The sequence below is a fragment of the Engraulis encrasicolus genome, chromosome 15, assembly GCF_034702125.1.
Source record: "Engraulis encrasicolus isolate BLACKSEA-1 chromosome 15, IST_EnEncr_1.0, whole genome shotgun sequence".
NCBI classification, from domain to species: Eukaryota; Metazoa; Chordata; class Actinopteri; order Clupeiformes; family Engraulidae; genus Engraulis; species Engraulis encrasicolus.
Genome location: NC_085871.1, coordinates 46,345,438 through 46,366,520, shown reverse-complemented (window position 1 = coordinate 46,366,520; position 21,083 = coordinate 46,345,438). Strand labels below are relative to the sequence as shown.

The 21,083-nt window shown below is 41.3% G+C and overlaps 1 protein-coding gene across 2 annotated transcripts; it reads right to left on the bottom strand.

Annotated features, from left to right (window-relative positions):
• Positions 1-2,355: 2,355 nt before the first annotated feature.
• LOC134464109 (zinc finger protein 883-like) lies at positions 2,356-19,777 on the bottom strand. 2 transcript variants are annotated; one of them, XM_063217563.1, is made up of 7 exons: positions 19,551-19,777; positions 19,418-19,459; positions 19,140-19,210; positions 18,840-18,933; positions 7,334-7,401; positions 6,076-6,307; positions 2,356-4,141 (listed from the first exon to the last, which is right to left on the bottom strand). In XM_063217563.1, the coding sequence occupies exons 3-7, from the start codon at positions 19,149-19,151 to the stop codon at positions 2,805-2,807; spliced, it is 1,743 nt and encodes a 580-aa protein (XP_063073633.1). In that variant the 5' UTR covers positions 19,152-19,210; positions 19,418-19,459; positions 19,551-19,777; the 3' UTR covers positions 2,356-2,804. The 2 variants fall into 2 exon arrangements, with proteins under 2 accessions (XP_063073633.1, XP_063073634.1); XM_063217564.1 differs by lacking the exon at positions 7,334-7,401.
• Positions 19,778-21,083: the final 1,306 nt, after the last annotated feature.

Sequence of the window (21,083 nt, the reverse complement as noted above, 5' to 3'; positions counted from 1 at the left end):
CTTACTGAGTTTGATTTGACACAAATTTCAAGCAATTTCAGAACCTTGAAAACACTTAATTGAAATTCAAGCATTTTCAAGGAATTCAAGCACCAGTGGGAACCCTGGATAATTGTAATGGATGGCAAAAATAATAATAGTGGCAAATATTTAAGAAAAAGTCATAATTGTCTTATATTCCAGCAATTCTGGAGTGAAATTGGTCGGGGGGGGGGGGGGGGGGATACTTTTTCCTAAGGGGCATATTAGGCAACACCCTCAACCTGAAAATACGGTCAACCCATAGTAGGCCCTAATACGCCATGAAGGTATGCTAGGACTACACTTGCCAAAACATTAGTAAATAAGATGTGTAGGCAAATTGTAAATAACTTTGACAATACAGAAGCCTTGCACATTAAAACATTATGTTACTGTTACTGAGAGTTGCTGTATGCTATAAAGCCCTACAAACTTCAGGTGAGGTTGCTGTGCAACAAATGAGCAGTGAACAGGCACTCACAGTCGCCAAATCTCCCATCTCTCCCCTAACATGAACATGGCAAGTCCAATGATGACTTTATACACAGATATGTTGCTCTCCTTCATAAAGTTAACAAGTTCATAACTTGTTAGCAGTACGCTAAGCAGAGATTAGCATTTCTAGCGCCGTAAAAAAAAAAAAAAAAATTGACAATCACTCTCCCCGTCGATGGAGAAAGTCACAGACCTGCACGGCGCAGGCACCTCTCTCAGCCCACCGTTGAGCTCTTATTCAAACTGTAAGCATGTTTCTATGATTCATTAAAAAAATCTTCCACGTTGACTACAGATAGATACGCTATTTACAGCTAATATGATTAGTTTCGTCACGTGTTTCATTGTTTTGGCATGACATTTGCGCATTGTTAAAATAATATAATGGCAGTTATAGTGGTGGTCCGTGATGATTTGTAAGACGCAGAGAACACCTCTGCCAGAAGTGACGGAGCTCCTTTATCCTTTAATCGACTCAGCCCTTGGATTTGCCGCTGGGCACGGTTTGTGTTGCTGGCTGTCAGTCGAAGTGGAGGTAAATCAATCCACAGAATTCGGTCTTCCGGGACGACGCAATACATTTGGCACACCGTGGCTTAAATGCCCAATTTTCCATGGTGACACAAATATCCTCAACCACTCTTAGATAGCCTACAAACAATCCTCCCCTGACCAGCTGCCTCACGCGCTAACAGAACCGAAATGCACGAGTGTCGTTTGCGTATTTGACGCTCGTTCACATTTTCCAAAATTAATGATCATGTTTGACGGTCACGTTTTCTACATTGCATTTCGAAGCAGACCGGCTGGGGGGAAAAAGACAAAAGACATTTTAGACCTTTGTTTAAAATATTAGACATCGGACCATCGGAAAATTCTGAAGCCTGTCCGTCATTTTGACGGATCAATATTCAGGGTGATGATAAATAAATCACAAGTTTAAGTAGGCCTACGCCTCTATCGATTAGAGCAAATATGCATTTCATCGTTTGCCTTTCTCCCTCTCACCCTGCTTGTCATACCATGCGCCGCAGCTGGGCTGTGCGGCTGGCTGCAGCAGAGCGCGCGCCTCTGCACTTGCTCAAAATAATGAATTAAAATAACTAAGACGTTGCCACCATACACGTGTGACTTCGACTTTAAGATTCAGAACTATGTGTAGACCTAGGCCTACTACATTTACCGACTATCTGATTTTCTGCCAATGACGAAGTTGTCCCTCTATCGCCCTTCATAGAAGCAGTCTTTCATAACTCGTCGCTTGAAACAAAAACAAATATGCGAATAGCATGTTTGCTAGCCAGAACGTTCACTCAAAGGCAACGCAGGTCTAAAACGGCTTCAGGACATTAACTAATAAAAACGACGGATATTCAAGAGTCTAAATATTACCAGGCAACGCAACTTACAACTTGGCAAACGTTGCCAGAAACGGCTAACCTTCTCTCATTTCGATAGCTGGTTCACCCATTATAGGCGATATATTTTTTATTCAGACAACTTTACCGCGCTCCCAGAGGCAACATATAAACCGATGGGGCTACGTATGGAGAGGTTCCCTTTACCGTCGCTGACATTTTTCAAAGTTTTGCGAAATCTGGTCGTCTTCCTGTTGTAGGCTTCAGTGCCTTTATCTACTGTCTGGGCTATAGCCACTTTTCTGCTTCAAGACGGCTTTCCTTTCCATCCTTTCCTTTCCATCGTGCATGTGAAGTCCAACACGAATATTATTTAACACTGCGCCTTTGTATTACAATCGGTGCATTAATCAGAGCAAATCGAGTGACTGACAGCTGTTGGATAAAGCCCTGCACGCGTCTTTTAAAAAAGTGCTGACCATAGCGCTTAACACTGAATCAGACGCGCGTCATGAGATATCTGCAGCTTTTTAAACATTGCAATGAGAGAGGCAGAGAGAGAAAATGGACAGCAAAATTGACTCCATCCTCGAAGTTGGAGAATGAATGTCGAGTGAAAGGGGGTGTATTCACAGCGGTTTACTCTCAATTGGCCGCAATTGCGCATGTGTTGTTCTCGGTGCGGGGTCGCGACCCCCCACATTGAGAAACCAGGTGGCGAATTTAAAAAATAGGCGATGACAGATTTTTTTCGACCCTGTCCATCAAAATGACGGACTATGAAAAAGTCCAGCGCAACCTCTGCATCGGACAGATATTTTTGACCTTTTTTAGGCCTAAAAAAGGGGATTAAAAAGTGAAGACTTTAAGACTTTTTAGACCGCGCGGCTACCCTGCTTTAAGTGCTTCTGGGAGCCGATAACGCCTCCATCACTGTTGGCATTGATGGGCTTTCTCTCCAGAGTGAATACGCTGGTGTGCTTGGAGGCTCCCCGCCTGTGTAAACCTTTTCCCGCACTGTCCACATTGATGGGGTTTCTGTCCGGAATGAATGAGCTGGTGTACTTTGAGACTCCCTGATCCTGTAAAACATTTACCACACTGGCCACAGCTGTATGGCTTCTCTCCAGAGTGAATACGCTGGTGTGTTTTGAGGTGCCCCGCGTGTGTAAAACATTTACCACACTGTCCACAACCGTATGGCCTCTCTCCTGTGTGAATGAGCTGGTGTACTTTGAGGTGCCACGCCTGTGTAAAACATTTACCACACTGTCCACAACTGTATGGACTCTCTCCAGAGTGCATACGCTGGTGTTGTCTGAGACTACCTGACTGTGCAAACCTTTTCCCACACTGTCCACATTGATGGGCTTTCAGTCCGGTGTGAGTGAGCTGGTGTTTTGTGAGAGTCCCTGAATCTCTAAAACATTTACCACACTGTGCACAACCGTATGGCCTCTCTCCTGTGTGAATGAGCTGGTGTACTCTGAGACCCCTCGGCCGGGTGAAACATTTACCACACTGTCCACAACTGTATGGCTTCTCTCCAGAGTGAACGCGCTGGTGTGCTTTGAGAATACTCGACTGTGTGAAACATTTACCACACTGTTCACAGCTGTATGGCTTCTCTCCAGAGTGAATACGCTGGTGTGATTGGAGGTGCGCCGCGTGTATAAACCTTTGACCACACTGTCCACATTGATGGGGTTTCTGTCCGGTGTGAATGAACTGGTGCTCTCTGAGACTCCCTGCCAGTGTAAAACATTTACCACACTGACCACAGCTGTATGGCCTCTCTCCAGAGTGAACACGCTCGTGTCTTTTGAGGTTCCCCGCCTGTGTAAAACATTTACCACACTGTTCACAGCTGTATGGCCTCTCTCCAGAGTGAATACGCTGGTGTGCTTTGAGGTGCACCAAATGGGTAAAACATTTTCCACACTCTCCACATTGATGGGGTTTCTGTCCGGTGTGTGTAAGTTGGTGTTGTTTAAGTTCTGCTGCTGTACTAAAACCTTTCCCACACTGTCTGCACTGAATGGGCTGGTCTGCAGTGTGAATACTCTGGTGCTTCTTCAAACACCTCTTTGTAGCGAAAGGTTTTGCGATGACAGAGCAATGAGGCGTCTTCCCTTGTTTGGTTTGCTGGTGTGCTTTTAGAGTTTTCACGTTACTGAAGCTCTTGTCAACACCAGAACAGAGATGCTTCTTCAATGTGGTCTCTGGGAGGGCAGCTGACAAAGCAGGTTGGGATTCATCTCCTGTTCCTGCACCAAAAGCACAACACAATTGGAAATCTTCATATTCGGTATCCCTGCACAGATATATACATACACCCCCTGATTAAAAACTGTACATGGATGATAAATACTTTACTCAAGATTCAAACTACAGATTCTTAAATAAAAGGTAATCATGGCTGTATCAATGTGGACGTTGCTGGGTCATTCCACGCCAAAATCAACAAGAGCCCGCGCACTTAGGTCTCAAAAAATTCTGAAAATATTACCAAGTGTACCCGTGGTACTTAAGAGTAACACTGTAAATTTATTTGAATGAAAGATGTATACTTTCCGTGTTACAGACAATTTTACTGGGGGAGGGGGGTGCCCATTTTGTTCACACTCTTTTTTTTGTCAAAGTTCACAAGCCCGTAGCTCAATAACTAAACCATGTAGGAAGTTCAAATTTGGCATGCTGGTACATAGATAGGAATAATTTGTTGCTAAACTGTCAGTTTTGGTCTGTATGATCCTACATCGTCATAGCATTCCCTCAAAGATGATACAAATTGTACTGGAGTTTTTGTCTGTGCTCTGTTTAGGCCTTCAGAAGACATATTTGTGCTCAACATAGCCTCTTGATTTGTTCTCCTTGTAGAGAAAAGTGGTAACACTCTCATAAAAAGCTATAAATAGAAAGGAAACCCCATCAGTGTTTGACCAGAAGACCTCACAAGTCTGACAAATCATTTTGGGTGTCATTTTCAGAGCTCCAGAACCCCTTGTGGGATTGTCCACAGATTTTTATTTTATTTTTTTCTTCATTCTCCATGAATTCTTCTTTTTAAAAATGCCAATGAGACTTGTCTTATGTGATGTTTTCTTTTTTAATTTCCAACCTGAACATGGGCAACATGCACATTGAGAACAATCTGTTTTCTATGCGTTTCTTCCGCTGCCATCTGCTGGTCAAAAAAAGTAACAACATGACTCTTTGTGCCTGACCTACTGTTTCTTTTGGTGTGCGAACCTGCTCCCACATTGAACGCTCCTGAAATCATTAAAATTGAAAGGGATACCTGCACCCCTGCACAGGGACTCTGGGTGATCATGTCCTGGCAAAATTTGCATTTGATTATTTAGTATTTACATTAAATGTTATCGAAATCATGTTGCTCTCTTTTTGCATTTTGCCCATGTTCAGGGTGGAAATTAAAAAAAGAAAACATCACATAAGACAAGTCTCATTGGCATTTTTAAAAAGAAGTCTTCATGGAGAGTGAAGAAAAAATAAAATAAAAATCTCTGGAAAATCCCACAAGGGGTTCTGGAGCTCTGAAAATGACACCCAAAATGATTTGTCAGACTTGTGAGGTCTTCTGGTCAAACACTGATGGGGTTTCCTTTCTATTTATAGCTTTTTATGAGAGTGTTCCTACTTGTCTCTACAAGGGCAAAAAAATCAAGAGGCTATGTTGGGCACAAATATGTCTTCTGAAGGCCTAAACAGAGCACAGACAAAAACTTCAGTACAATTTCTATCATCTTTGAGGGAATGCTATGACGATATAGGATCATACAGACCAAAACTGACAGTTTAGCAACATCCTATCTATGTACCAGCATGCCAAATTTGAGCTTCCTACATGGTTTAGTTATTGAGCTACGGGCTTGTGAACTTTGAAAAAAAAAAGAGTGTGAACAAAATGGGCACCCCCCTCCCCCAGTAAAATTGGCTGTAACACGGAGAGTATACATCTTTCATTCAAATACATTTACAGTGTTTCTCTTCAGTACCACGGGTACACTTGGTAATATTTTCAGATTTTTTTCAGACGTAAGTGCGCAGGCTCTTGTTGATTTGGCGTGGAATGACCCTGCTACCAAATAAGAAACAAGACACCTTCCAGGATGTTTCTGTGAGTGAGTGAGTGAGTGAGTGAGTGAGTGAGTGAGTGAGTGAGTGAGTGAGTGCTTACCAGTTTTGGGGTTTTCTCCATCCGTGTTATTCTTGTGGTCTTGTGTTTTTAGCTGACCTTGTCTTGCACAGCAATCGACCACTAGCACTGATAACCTCCTGCACTTCACCAAGGACAGTGGATCTGGAGGGAACTGGCTCATAGCAGAACTGACGACTGGAGCCAGGTCTGAGCTGACGACTGGAGCCACATCTGAGCTGAAGACTGGAGTCACGTCTGATTTCTCCTCTTCCTAAAACCAGACGACAATGGACACAGGAATTGGTCTTCAGCAAACAGTTTCAGTTATTTAATATTCTCCATGTAATCTCAGGTCATTTCATTTGCACTATGTATTTTGTCTTTAACCCATTGATGCCTGAAGCACCTGCAGAAATTGGTGCTAAATGCCTAAGCCCTTTTTGGGGAAAAGGTACTGTCTGCCTATAAAAACCTAAATATCTCAGCCTCTGAAGCACATAAAACACGAGATAAGTTGATATAGCTCTAACATGCCCAAAATCTTAAATAAAAATATCTAAAATCTCAGGAGCCTGAATGTTGCGTCATGCAGCTCCAGGCACCAGGGTCAATGTTGCGCAACGGAACATCCAGCATCAATGGGTTAATGGAGGACAGGGGGAAAACAGAATCAGTGTAGCGTATGGTATCGACATGAATATGTGTATCAAAACATTGTCTACTGCCATCTGTAGGACGCAATGCGCTATGGCGGTAGAGCGGTATGGACAAAATCTATACCTTGGTGGAAAAAATACCGCGCACGATAGTATACCGTCCATACCGCGCAGCCCTAGTCTATGGTATCGACACGAGTATATGTATCGAAGAAGTGTTGGGCTAATAGCAGTAGCAGTATCTTTGGATATCTACAAACAACCATTTTAAAAATGTACGCTTTATTAACTCCGCCAAGGAGGTTATGCTTTTGGTTGCGTTGGTTTGTCTGTCAGCATGATAGCAGAAAGTTATGATCGGATTTGGATGAAACTTTGTGAAACAAGCAGATTTGGTGTAGATCTGGAACCAGGATTTAATTTTTTTCCCCCCACCATTGCGGGATAGGGTGAATTTTGATATTCCCGTTTCTAACTCCACAAGAAGAAGGCAGAAAGACTTGGAAAAAATAGGGTGTAACATTGTCAAATGTTCTATCAAACGGCTTCCTTGGCGGAGGTCTGCACTCTCCGAGTGCATTTCTAGTTACATATAAAACTGGTCTCATAATAACTTCAGTAACAGTGAACAGTCACTCTACCTGTACTGGTTCAGCTTTAATGTCTGCAGATGAGGAGGTGGTCTTTCCTGGGGCAGAGTCAGTTTCATCTACAGGACAAATCAAAAACAGATCAACAACAATTAAAAGCACAAATGGGCTTGTTTGGCAGAACACAAACACAACATTGAAGGGGAACAAAAGAAGATGATCTCATATCTCAGCAGTGATGTACCCGAACGCGTTCAATGAACTAAAGTTCATGAATGAGTTCATATTTTGAGCGAACGTGAACTGAACGTACACTATTTACAATATGATGAATGAACTATGAACGCATTCATTCTGGAGCCCATGAACGACACGTTCATTAGTTCTTCATTCCGTTCATTCCGTAGTTACCAGATTTCATTAATATTCCTGCAGAAACCGCGACTAAACACAGTGTCAGAGAGTCTAATAGTCTTACCCATTCTCTCTGACAGTGTCAGACACCATTCTCTCTGACTGTCTTTCATCTCGTGCAAAGAGGCGGGACCAAGCAAACAGCAGGCATAGCTCTACTTAAAATCAGAGCGGTCAGCAAACAGCCAGCAGTGTGCGACTTTTCTGACTTCCCGGTGACTTTTTAGATTAACGCCTCTACCGACCATCTTCTGGTCGTTTGGAATAAGTGTGGAGTGCTCTCGCTTCACTATTTAAGTTAAAATGCGCCGCGCGCAGCACCAACAACAAGAGAAAGCTGCCTGCTGGCATGTTGCAGGATGGCAAATTTTGCACATGAGACAGAGAGCAACAGTGCAGGAAAACGTTACAGAATCCACGCACCCGCTTTAAGTCCAGTCCATACAGTAACCTAAATAATGGCCATCTGTGAAGCATTTATATGGGCTTTTTCAATGATTGTTTCTTTTTTTTCCGGGGGGGAGAATATGAACTATGGACAAACTAGTTAATTCTGAGAGCTGTGAAATTGAACTAGTTCACGTACAAAATTAACTTTCCTAACACTATCTCAGCTTCTATTGAACCCAGCACAGGCCTCTGAAGTATCCACCACCATGAGCTCTGACTATGACACTAGGGCCACATCGCGGGACGGAAGCGCTTTTTACCGGCAGTGGCGAAAATGCATGGAAACTAGGGCTGGGTAACGTTAACGCGTCAACAGTGCGTTAACTAGTGAGGTCAATATCGCCAGACAATTTTGTTAACGCTATAACGCAGCAGGGTTTTGTTTTCCTTCTTTTTTTTATGACCCGTCTTTCGTGGCTCTTATTTTGAAAGCGTCAGCACGCTTGTTGCTGCTTCCAGTGACTGCTGACAGAGAAAAAGAAAGTCTAGAAAAGTAGGCAAAACAAAACAGACATAGCCTACAGAAGGACGTCAACTTCTGAATGGACATTTTCGGTAGGCTACAGAGTTCTACAGTCCTCCTTGCGCAACTCTCGAGCAGCATGTGGCTCGCCTTTGCAGCTCGCAAGGTAAGTCTATTGTCCGGTCAGCATGAAAAGGGTACTGTTATGCTGGCCGTCTATCAGCTGTCAATAACGCCACGCGGGCTTACTAAAGAACCTGATAAAAAAGCGGACCGCGAGATTCCTCACGCAACGTTTTGGTTTCTACATGGTGCTGCGCATGCATAGTAGGCTGCATCAACATGGTAGGCTATGATTTCGCGACATCGGCAACCTCGTCAGCATTTAAGATAGTGTTAGTCATGTCAACGTCATTGTTTTGAAAGATGTTTGCCGTCAATGCCAACAGACAGTCAATTAGTTTCTAGTCGCTGAAACACCTTAAATAATAGTGACAGATAAGAGAGAAGGTGGGAGTCTTTGACCGTGAGAGAAGGCGGGACATATCTCACAGACGCACGCCTGCCTGTTGTCTGTTTTTTTAAGTGACAAGTTTTTTCTTCTTCTTGTAGGCCCATGTAGACCGTCCTAATTTGAGTTTCTAATTTCTAATATATCAGCTTCAGTAGCCTGCAATCTTAAATAGTCCTAGTGTAATATTGTATGCAATATTTTTTTTCATTAGTAGGCCTACATTGGATAGGCATATAGCCTACTACAGTCAATCCGGAAAGTATTCACAGCGCTTCACTTTTTTCACATTTTATTATCTTACAGCCTTATTCCAAATGCTAAAAATGAATCTCTTGTCAAAATCCTACACAAATTATTCCATTATGACCATGTGAAAAACAAGTTGTCTTGACAGTTTTGAAAATGTATGAAAATACAAAACAAAGAAATATTTTTACAAAGATATTTACGAAAGTATTCACAGCCTTTGCTCAATACTTTGTAGAACCACCGTTGGCAGCAATTACATTCATTTTTTCATTTCGAAATGAAAAGGGATTAAAAGGGAGGTCATCGGTGTGTGTTTCAACCTTTCAGTACATTGAAATTGTATACTTTGAGTCTGCACCTGGCCAAAATAGATGGGTGTGAGTTTTGAATGAAATTCTATGGAGAGTATCATGATCTGCTTCTGTAGTCACAGTGCATGTTGACATGCATGCTTCTTTAGGTGTAATTCAGATTTCCAATGTTGACGGCATCCATACATCGCCAAACCATATCAGTCCCACAACCATGCTTGACTAGCCAGATGATGCACTTTTTGTGTAAAACTTACTTGTTTACCACCACACATGCTTGAAGCCATCTAAAGTAAATTTTACATCTTGGTCTCAAGAGAGATTAACAGACCAAGGATATGGATCACTGGAACCACGTCGCGTGGTCTGATGAGACCAAGACAGTGTTTCCCATACATTGAGGAAACTATGGCGGCCCGCCATAGTTTAAATTTGGCCGCCATAGTTTCCAAAAATGTAAAAAAAAAAAAAATTAAAAAAAAATAATGTTTTTTCTTTTTTTCTTTTTACGATTGCCGTTTTTGTTAAAAACGATTTGAATTACGATTTCCTTCGCATTTTCCTCCTGGAGTAAATACATCCTGTAGAGAAAACCACAAGTGCTGGAAAGACAGAGGGATCAAAAGCCTAGTCAAGTTGTTGTAGTTAACTTGGGTTTGGGAGCAATAAAAAAAACCTTCAGAGAAGGGACAGTTGGGATGAGTTTACTAACACTCCCCAGGCTTTGTTTTACCGTTGTAATGAGTTAGGTGACAGCCCTTCATTGTCAAGGCAGAGGAGACATCGGGCTGCATAAAGAAATTAATGTGTAATGAATGTGAACATACATAAATGTGTAATATGTTGTTCCGCCCTTTTAATGGGAGGAATTTTGAAAAACTGGCCCTGTGACCAGCACCCCTCATGTAGAATGTACGCCTATGTGTGTGTGGGGAAAAGGCATAGCCTACCCTCTTAAGGGCTCTGCATACTTCACGTGCGCATTTTGTCGCGTGTGGCGCGAGAACCATTAATGACGTCATCACTTGCGACAGACTATTCATACTTCAGAAGGCTTTCGCTCGCATTGTCGGAAGTGCCCTCTGCTGTTCATGAGAGAAACGGCAGTATCTTTCCCAACTCGCAGCGTGAGTTCTACGGATGTATAAAATAGAAAGCCAAACAGGGCTGCTGTAGGGCTACTGAACGTCTGCCTTGTGACTTACCACATTGAAACATATATTTTTGTTGTAGCCTACATGGCCAGATCATTCCAAGACCATGTGAGGGCATTGTTCTGGCAGCAGAATTTATAAATAGTTCGCCAACACAACGTGCTTCTGAACAAAGTAAACAATTGTTTCACTGAAAAACATTTAAGAGAGAAGATAAAATAACTCTCTAGGACATTTTATTATCCTCAAAATGATGCAGGATCCATTCTGTAATAGCCTACAGTAGTTGTAGCCTCTCTTCGCAACTCCTGCTTTGTCTGTCTACCTGCATGGTCGCTAGTGGCGCACAACATGTTACAAAAAATGTTGGGTGCACGACGTCGCGACACGGCAGCTAGTGCCACGGCGTGTGACGTCATTTTGGGTCACGTGACGGCGCGAGTGAGGTCGCGAGTGATGTCGCGAGTGAAGTATGAAGGAGACTTACACCAGTCACGCCAAGTATGAATCCCCCTTTAGACCCTTTTTGTTTATGCGTTAATTTCACAGTAATCTTAAATTCTTATCTCTGCTCCTATTTTGTTTTATTATTTTTTTCATTACATAGACCCCTGCATGTGTATTATGTAGCCTTATTTCTCAAAATATAAATGGCTGAAATGTAGGCTAGGCCTATAGTTTCTCCATGCACCAATGTCATACTGTACTCATTGTTTTGCCATTTTGCATTTACACTGCGTGAATACACCCCCCCCCCCCACCAAAAAAAAGGCCCGCGGGAAAAGCCCCCCCCCCCCCCCGACAAAAAAAATCCTGGATGCCCCCATAGTTTCCAAAATTTCTGTGGGAAACACTGCAAGATAAACAAATTTGCTTTAGATGGTGTTAAGCATGTGTGGTGGTAAACAAGTGAATTTTACAAAAAAAAAGTGCATCATCTGGCTAGTGAAGCATGGTTGTGGGCAGGGGCGCCGCCAGGAATTTTGGGCCCTATGAAAGATTATAATTTTGGGCCTACCCAAAATGCAACATGCACTGTGACTACAGAAGCAGATCAAGATACTCTCCATAGGATTTCATTCAAAACTCACACCCATCTATTTTAGCCAGGTGCAGACTCAAAATGTACAATTTCAATGTACTGAAAGGTTGAAACACACACCGGTGACCTCCCTTTTAATCCCTTTTCATTTCGAAATGAAAAAAAATGAATGTAGTTGCTGCCAAAGGTGGTTCTACAAAGTATTAAGCAGTGTTAATTTCGTCAACCATGACTATGACTAAAATATTTCGTCAAAGCCCTTTTTTGAATATGCCATTTTAGCGGAGCAAATAAGACCAAAAATAGTTCACTTTGGTATGCAAGCATAGAAATTGGCACAGAGGTTCATTAGAATGTACTCTTTCAGCTAAGGGCGTTGGCCACGCAAAAATCCAAAATGGCGGCCATTTTTCAAGATGGCCACCCTGTTCACTTGTAAATAAGGCTAAGAAGAGTTAAATTAATGATACAATCATACAATTCGGCACATATGTTCATTAGAATGCACTCTTTCACAAAAGAGCATTGGCCACTCAAAATCCAAGATGGCCGCCATTTTCAAGATGGCCACCCTGTTCACTTGTAAATAAGGCTAAGAATAGTTAAATTAATGATACAATCATAAATGTTAATTAGAATGCACTCTTTCACAAAAGAGCATTGGCCACTCAAAATCCAAGATGGCCACCATTTTTCAAGATGGCCACCCTGTTCACTTGTAAATAAGGCTAAGAATAGTTAAATTAATGATACAATCATACAATTAGGCACAAATGTTCATTATAATGCACTCTTTCACAAAAGAGCATTGGCCACTCAAAATCCAAGATGGCTGCCCTTTTTGAAGATGGCTACCTCTCAACTTGTAAATAAGGCCAAGAAGAGTTAAATTAGGGATAGAATCGTGCAATTTGGCACAAATGTTCACCAGAAAGCATTTCTGATCAATGATCAATTTTTGATCAATGATTTAAGCCTAGGAGCCCAACTGAAGTATTCAATTTTCATATCAATCAAGTGAATACATGTGCATATCAAGTGTCACAATTAAAATGTATGCAGGTTTGTGTTCAGATATGTATATCTCAAGTCCTAGTGTACTATGGAGTGACGCTTAGGAAATTATGAATAATCAATATACAATACACCATATATACAGTATATTGACACATGCAAAATGGTAACATGTCTGTTTTATGTTCTACTTTGGCCTTTAACCTAGATGATATGTTGGCTACCTAACCACTTGATTTATTAATTGCTCATTATTTTTTATTTGTGGGTGACGTCCTTTGTTTAAAACATGTCAGCCTGGCTTATTTCTCTCACACACTCAAAAAGTCTTTCAAAAACTTTAAACAACAACATGTGGAAATCCCATTGACGTTGGAGGGATACACCTGTCAAATGAGCCAAAACGTCATCAAGATACAGTACTCTACTGAACTGTGGTGTAGTGTACTCTGCTATACTGTACTGTACTGTACTGTAATGTTATATACGGTACTGTACTCTACTGCACCGTACTGTATGCTACTGTACTGTACTGTACTGTACTGTAATGTGATATACTGTACTGTTCTGTACTGTACTGAACTGGACCGTACTGTTCTGTACTGTACTGTACGTGATATACCATACTCTACTGTAGGGCTGGGTATTGCAGCTGTGTTCCTGTATCGATTCGATTTCGATTCTTAGGGCTTTGAATCGATTAATCACGATTCGATTCAATTTGATTCACTACGAATCGATTCAATCCGTTCCCTTTTTGGTGCAAGGATTTCCCCCAAAAGATGCTGTTGCCTATTTTTATATAAAAATGTCAAAGGGCTATGGCTTGACAGTGTTAACAGATTGCTATTTTGTAACAAGTAGGCCTAGGCCTAATTGACTAATACCTACTGGGTATTTTCCATAGACCAAAATGAAACAAAAAGAAAAAGAGCAAAAAAAATCGATTTTGTGTCCTGTGAATCGATTATGTGAATTTTAAATGATATCGATCGATTATCGATTGAATCGATTATTTTACCCAGCCCTACTCTACTGTAGGCCTACTGTACTCTACTGTACCGTACTGTATGCTACTGTACTGTAATGTGATACACCATACTGTACTGTACTGCACCGTACTGTACTGTACTGTACTGTACTGTACTGTACTGTAATGTGATATACCAAACTGTACTGTACTCTACTGCACCGTACTGTACTGTACTGTACTGTACTGTAATGTGATATACCAAACTGTACTGTACTGTACTGCACCGTACTGTATGCTATTGTACTGTACTGCACCGTACTGCATGCGACTGTACTGTACTGTACTTTACTATTCTGCACCGTACTGTATGCTACTGCACTGCACTGCACTGCACTGTACTGTACTGTACTGTACTGTACTGTACAACTACATAGTAGAACTGAAACATGTGGAGCCTTCTGAGGTCATGTACAATATGATGCAAAATGGTGTAGTGGGAATGAGTTGTGTTACTATTACCACTCACAATCTATGGTAGACTATCCTTCCTCCCAGACTATTTGTGTGCCTTGCATATCAAGAAAAGGAGTAATGAGTACCAGTAATGATTTACTTTTATAGTATATACCATATGCGAACTGTTGTTTTATATAGATATTTCTCCTATGGGTAAGGGTGGCAAAGACCTATGGACCTATGGTATGTTGTCCATCAGCTGTCCGTTGTGAAGTAGCAATTGAAGTACTCAATGATTATTGAGCTAACTGTAATACAACTTGTGACGCAAGTACTAGGTGAGGACTTGAAAAAAAAAACAATTTACCTCTGCCTACTTACTCAACACCTACTTAGAAATGCTTTCCATTTAATTTGAACTAAAGACATACTGTGGCCTACATGTACTGTATATTGAGTAATATATTAACTGCTAGCTTGGAGGTAAAATTTGCAATGTCATACCCAGAGAACAGTTGAAAGTACAGGAGAATGGTAATACCATTCTAAAGGTGACTGAAGTGCACTCACTATGTGCACAATGCTACTTGTGAAAATGTTGAATTAGGTGATCTTATGGGTTCTTCATACATATGGAGAGATCCTGTCCTTTACCCTCATACAAATACAAATACAAAATATCTGTTAAGGAAATTAGAGGATGGAGAACCTGCTACCTTGGACATCATCTTGCACTGACACTTCCCCATTCAGATGCTGCTGAGTGAGCATTAGCAGCAGTCTATTCTTACCATAGTTTTAGTGTGGGAAATACTCATTTTAGTTCAAACCAAGAATCTTCTCAAATCGTTCACAATGTTACATTTGCTGCCAAGCATAAGCACAGTATGCACACTATCACACATACTTTCACACTATGTACATTTTTGTACGTAGTTTCATCAATCTGTCAAGCAGGCTACAACTGCCATTGCTTCATCTCTGCTGGATTTGGGACTATATTAACATTGTCAGCTAAGTATAATGTCATGTACTAACAATGTAATGCATTACACAACATGACATTGTATATGACATGGTAGAATTATTTTTTTTCCGATGGCTCCTAGGCTAGAATTACAGCCTAAAGTGATACTGTCCAATTTTAAGAAATAAGCTTATTTTACACATCCCCTTGAGTTAAACAATAGGGTTTCACCATTCTCCTATACTTTCAACCGTTCTCTGGGTATGACCTTGCAAATTATACCTCCAAGCTAGCAGTTAACATTGAGTCCTATGAGACCAGTTAGCCGCCAGCTGGTCTCATAGGACTCAATGTTAACTGCTAGCTTGGAGGTAAAACTTGCACTGCCATACCCAGAGAACGGTTGAAAGTATAGGAGAATGGTAAACCCCTATTATTTAACTCAAGGGGAGGTGTAATATGAACTTATTTCCAGAAATGGGACAATATCACTTTAATACCCTAAAGACACACCATGCAAAGTTTGGTGCTTTTATCACTTCCGTAATGGTAAAACCCTTACAGACTCCACTAGTAATACCTTCTGCACTTTGCCTTTGTGGAGCACATACTCATTCTCACATTCACAGACCAGCTCTGGAGGCTGCCAAGAAGGCACCAATTGTTTGGGGTTTACGAGCGAAAGTGCTCTCTCTCTCTCTCTCTTTCTCTCTCTTCTCTCTCTCTCCTCTCTCTCTCTCTCTCTCTCTCCTCTCTCTCTCGCTCTCTCTCTCTCTTCTCTCCTCTCTCTCCTCTCTCTCTCTCTCTCTCTCTCCTCTCTCTCTCTCTCCTCTCTCTCTCCTCTCTCTCTCTCTCTCTCTCTCTCTCTCTCTCTCTCTCTCTCTCTCTCTCTCTCTATGGGTGGCCATCTTGAAAAATGGCAGCCATCTTGAATTTTGTGTATCCAACACCATTTTAAAAAAAAGTGCATACAAAGACACATTTCTGCCAAATTCCATGATTGCATCACTAATTTAACTATTCTTAGACTTATTTGCGAGTGGCGAGGGTTGCCATCTTGAAAAATGGTGGCCATCTTGGATTTTGCGTGGCCAACACCATATTTGGAAAAAGTACATTCAAATGAACAATTTTACCAAATGACATGCTTGCATCACTAATTTAACTATTCTTAGCCTTATTTACAAGTGAAAACGGTGGCCATCTTGAAAAATGGCGGCCATCTTGAAAAATGGCGGCCATCTTGGATTTTTGCGTGGCCAACGCCCTGAGCTGATAGAGTACATTCTAATGAACATCTGTGCCAATTTTCATGCTTGCATACCAAAGTGAACTATTCTGGGCTATTTTGACAGTTAACTGCTGGACTATTTAGACTAAGTCTAAGACTAAATTGGGAAGGTAATGACTAAAATATGACTAAAACTAAAATTGATTTTCGTCATTGTGACTAAGACTAAGACTAAATTAAAAAAAAAAAACGGACTAAATTAACACTGGTGTTAAATACAATAGAGAACAAGAGAAGCAGTGTGTGAAGAAGTTTCATCCTGCACAGTGTGATACATGTTAAAAAGAGAAGCAGTGCGCGGAGAAGGTTTATTCTGTCCAGTCAATGATATATTTTAAAAAGAGAAGCAGTGTGTGGAGAAGTTATATTATGTACAGTGTTGACTAAAATGACTAAAATGACTAAAAATGTACTAAGACTAAAATTGATTTTCGTCATTTAGACAAAGACTAAGACTAAATTGGGAAGGCAAAGCAGATCAAGATACTCTCCATAGGATTTTATTCAAAACTCACACCCATCTATTTTAGCCAGGTGCAGACTCAAAATGTACAATTTCAATGTACTGAAAGGTTGAAACACACACCGGTGACCTCCCTTTTAATCCCTTTTCATTTCGAAATGAAAAAATGAATGTAGTTGCTGCCAAAGGTGGTTCTACAAAGTATTAAGCAACTGCTGTGAATACTTTTGTAAATATGATTTCCTTGTCTTTTATTTTCATAAACTTTCAAAACTGTCAAGACAACTTGTTTTTCACATCGTCATAATGGAATAATTTGTGTAGGATTTTGACAACAGATTTATTTGTAGCATTTGGAATAAGGCTGTAAGATAATAAAACGTGAAAAAAGTGAAGCGCTGTGAATACTTTCCGGATTGGCTGTATATAATTTAGACTAATAGGTTGGCAAATAGCCATTGAGTTAATGCGATTTAAGATTTTCATGTTTGCCCACCCCTAATGGAAACATATCTGTCCTTCCACACCAACCGGGAGAAGTCCAAGTTTCATTTGAACGAAGGCCTCTGGTGTATCCACCACCATGGGGCTCTGAGTATGACGCTACTCAGGGCATCTGCACATTTTTGCTCACCCAATTTAATGCTTTTTAATACCATTTTTAATACCTCCAACAAGAAAATGAATACCACTACACGGGGGATGTGCATGTGCACGTTACATGGTATAATTGTTATTACATTGCTATAATGCAATGCAATACATATACAGGGTATACAATAAAAGTATTATTATGACTATTGTGCTAGTAGTGAAGCCTAATGTGAACACATGTAAGCAGCAGCAAGGAAGAACTGATCTGGAAGCCTATGGAGACCAGGCTTGCCGAATTGCATACAAGCAGGAATTAAGTTAATGGGCGGGGGGCTAATGTTTCTCCCTCAGCCTCGCAAATGCTGAGAAAATATGAAAAAAGAGAAATGGTGCATAAAGTGAAACATGGTACAGATACAGCTCTTATGAGGAGTTGCATGCATGCTGCAGGTGTTTGAGGGCTTTTATCATTGATTTAATCATGAAGTTAAACATGTATTGCTCTACGAATAGCGAATATGTCACCATCTCTCATTGAACTCCATTGATTTTCATTGTGTTGCTTTCCATGATTACAATGACCCTAAACATACACCTAAGGCCAAAGTCGATTTTCTGGAGAGGTGAGAGTGATTCAGTGATTAAGTATGACACCCAATCTGCGTATTTGAAGTGTTTTGAAGTGACTTATCTGCTCCTTTTCACATTATGTTCGATAGGCGACAAAACTTTTGTCTTGTGAAAATCTGCCCTGTCTGTGTTCATTAAAGGGTCAATCTTTCTTTGGTGCATGAAATTTATTTTTGTACATACATTTTCATTCGGGAGGGTTGTAGCTTTCATACGAGTGACTTCTGAAGCCAAGTGATTAATTGAAAGTCAGGTTATTAACCGTTATTCCAAACAGATGGATAGGAGACAACTCTTTTGGAGACGAGTGTATAGCAATGCTGTTCTCTCTGCCCCCTGGATGATACCGCCAGTACTGTGCATGTTGGTCAACTGCTTTTATAGCAAGTATGTGCAGTCGGTTGCTCGCGGTTACGTGTGTAATTTACAGCTTACAGCAAGCGTACCAAGGGCCTAACACAGCCAAAACCCCAGTGATGATCCATCAATCACACGTCAGATCTGGACTTGGCAAACTGTTCAGCAAGAAGAAGAAGTGGTAGACACAGTGTGTGTGTGTGTGTGTGTCATACCAGATTGAGTACACTGGTATCCATCAGCAACAGCTGCGTCATCTTCTTCCTCTTTAATGCAGATGTCTACATTCTGCAGTAGACCGTCCTCTTTCTGCAAAACATGGGAAATATTACATTGTTGTGTGTGTGTGTGTGTGATAGGCCTATTCTAATTGGCTGCCAGGACTTGTAGAATGGGCTATCAAAGACGTGACTACAATTGCGGTGTTAATTCTGGGGTTAATTATTCTTTCTCAGGGAGACAGCCGACTTCCAGTCACACGACAAGGGGTGGGCTAATAATTCGTCTCCACTCACCTCGTACTCCATTGGTGTAATACTTTAAGAATGCGTCTTGGGCTGGGACTTCAAGACATCGAGTCAGGGCGCTAAAAAAACATGGTGATGATTGAATACCTTGGAAATTAGACAACCTGAAATGGCATTAGCACAGTATCTGGCGCGACGATATTAACTGTTCGGAACCATTGAAATTAAATTTGCTCTCAATGTTCGGAACACATTTAGCCCGCTATCTCAATTACAGCAGAACGTGGACAGTGACCACCAGATCACACGCGGAGGATTTCACCCACCTTTCATCCGAGTATGTTGCAGCTGGGACTGAAGACACGAAGCTGCAAGGAAAGGGGGATATCAAAATGGTAAACTATCATGAAAGTCAGTATAACGTGGGGAAACACAATGTACCGTTTGTAATTGTTCTACCTCCTTCTGTAGTGCCGTGTGTTACGGGACTTGCTTGTGAAGTTTCCTTTGTCTGCGAGGAGTTTGCTTCTTCTACGAATGAATCCACAAACGCTGCGCCGGGATAAGTTGTCCCAGTGTTTAGAACTAGCGCCTCCTGCTGGAAACTCCAAGGACCGCTCCACTCCAAGTGAATAGGCTAATCATACCGGTAATAATGCAACAACAATAATGCAACAATAGTCAGCCTGCCAAGACCCTAAAATAAATGTTTGATGGCATTTTCTGTTAAAAGTTGGCAACCATGCCAGAAGTTATCAGCATGGGCTAAGGTTTCAGACTCACCTGGTTGCCAACATGGAACTTGACCTTTAAAGCAGAGATTCTCTACTCTCTCTGTTTAAAGTGTATCTTGCAGGTTAAACACCACTAAATCTCATTTTAAGAACCTCAATACATCAATTTAGATGTGATATATGTCAAAATACCGAATTATTGCTTAAACAACATTTTCAGAAAACTTTGTCAAAAATAACGGCGGCTTCTTTTAAACAAACATTTAGAATCCGACGTAGATAGAGGGAGTCGCGGCGTTCTAAAGACATACTAAGCACTGCAGAGAATAGGCCAGATTCTAATATTGTAACACATTTCCAGACCTATAGGATACATTTCAACAAGTTAAATGGCCTTAAACAGTGGCAGTACCCACCAGATACTGTCCGAACCGTTTTATTATTTAAAATATTCATATTTTTTGTAGGTGCTTGACTTGTAAACATTTCCTCTATGTCAATGCGCTGCAGCAGCGCCATGAGGGTGTGCCAGACCGTTATTATGTGGCACTTCATTAGGTTTCAAAATAACATTGCTAACCTAATATAATGTCTGATTGATATAAACTCTATTTGTGCATATAGCATATTTAATTTTATATTTTCGATGTGTTTCCCTCATTGTGGAGATTCTCGGTTGCATCCAGAGTCGTGAGTTGGGTAGGCTAGGTGTAGCCAAAAGAATCCCCCTCCCCATCACAGAGCTATCGCGCACTACCACCACCGACTGTTTTTATTGCCCCAATCCCCCACACTTCGTTTGCACAGTAATATTGTCAGGCCTATGTCAAATGACTTATTTGGAGTTTATTAACGCTGCTGTGCTGGCCTATAGCCTAGAAACTTGACTGCGACTTTATGGCGCTTCGCTTTTGTCGGAAAAAACGATATGCTTCCGAAGCATAACCGTGACACGCTGGTTTTGAACTGCTGGAGAGAGTGAACCTCTTTCTCCAGGCCTACGTAGCATATCCACTTTTCCATCTTTTTTTCCGCTTCGTGCCTCGTGTCTGTCAGTAACCGAATCCCTTCCGACCTTGTGTCTTTTGCGCATGGAGTGGACAGTGTGCCAAAGTGCGTCGTATAGGAATGTCTTAACTAACCTATATGCAGTAGCCTACACTCACGAGGGATGACCAGGATTTGAAACAGGTTTGATTCTTGCGGCGATTGCTGATAGCCAGCTGGTCCAGCGGTGGATTGCGTGTCGTAACCCTAG

What these genes read in the sequence shown, in the direction of transcription:
- LOC134464109 (XM_063217563.1), bottom strand. An exon ending in TTAAAGCTGAACCAGTACAG is followed by an intron (nt 6,308 to 7,333) that starts GTAGAGTGACTG and finishes GTCTGGTTTTAG; the next exon opens with GAAGAGGAGAAATCAGACGT. An exon ending in TGGAGAAAACCCCAAAACTG is followed by an intron (nt 4,142 to 6,075) that starts GTAAGCACTCAC and finishes CTTTTGGTGCAG; the next exon opens with GAACAGGAGATGAATCCCAA.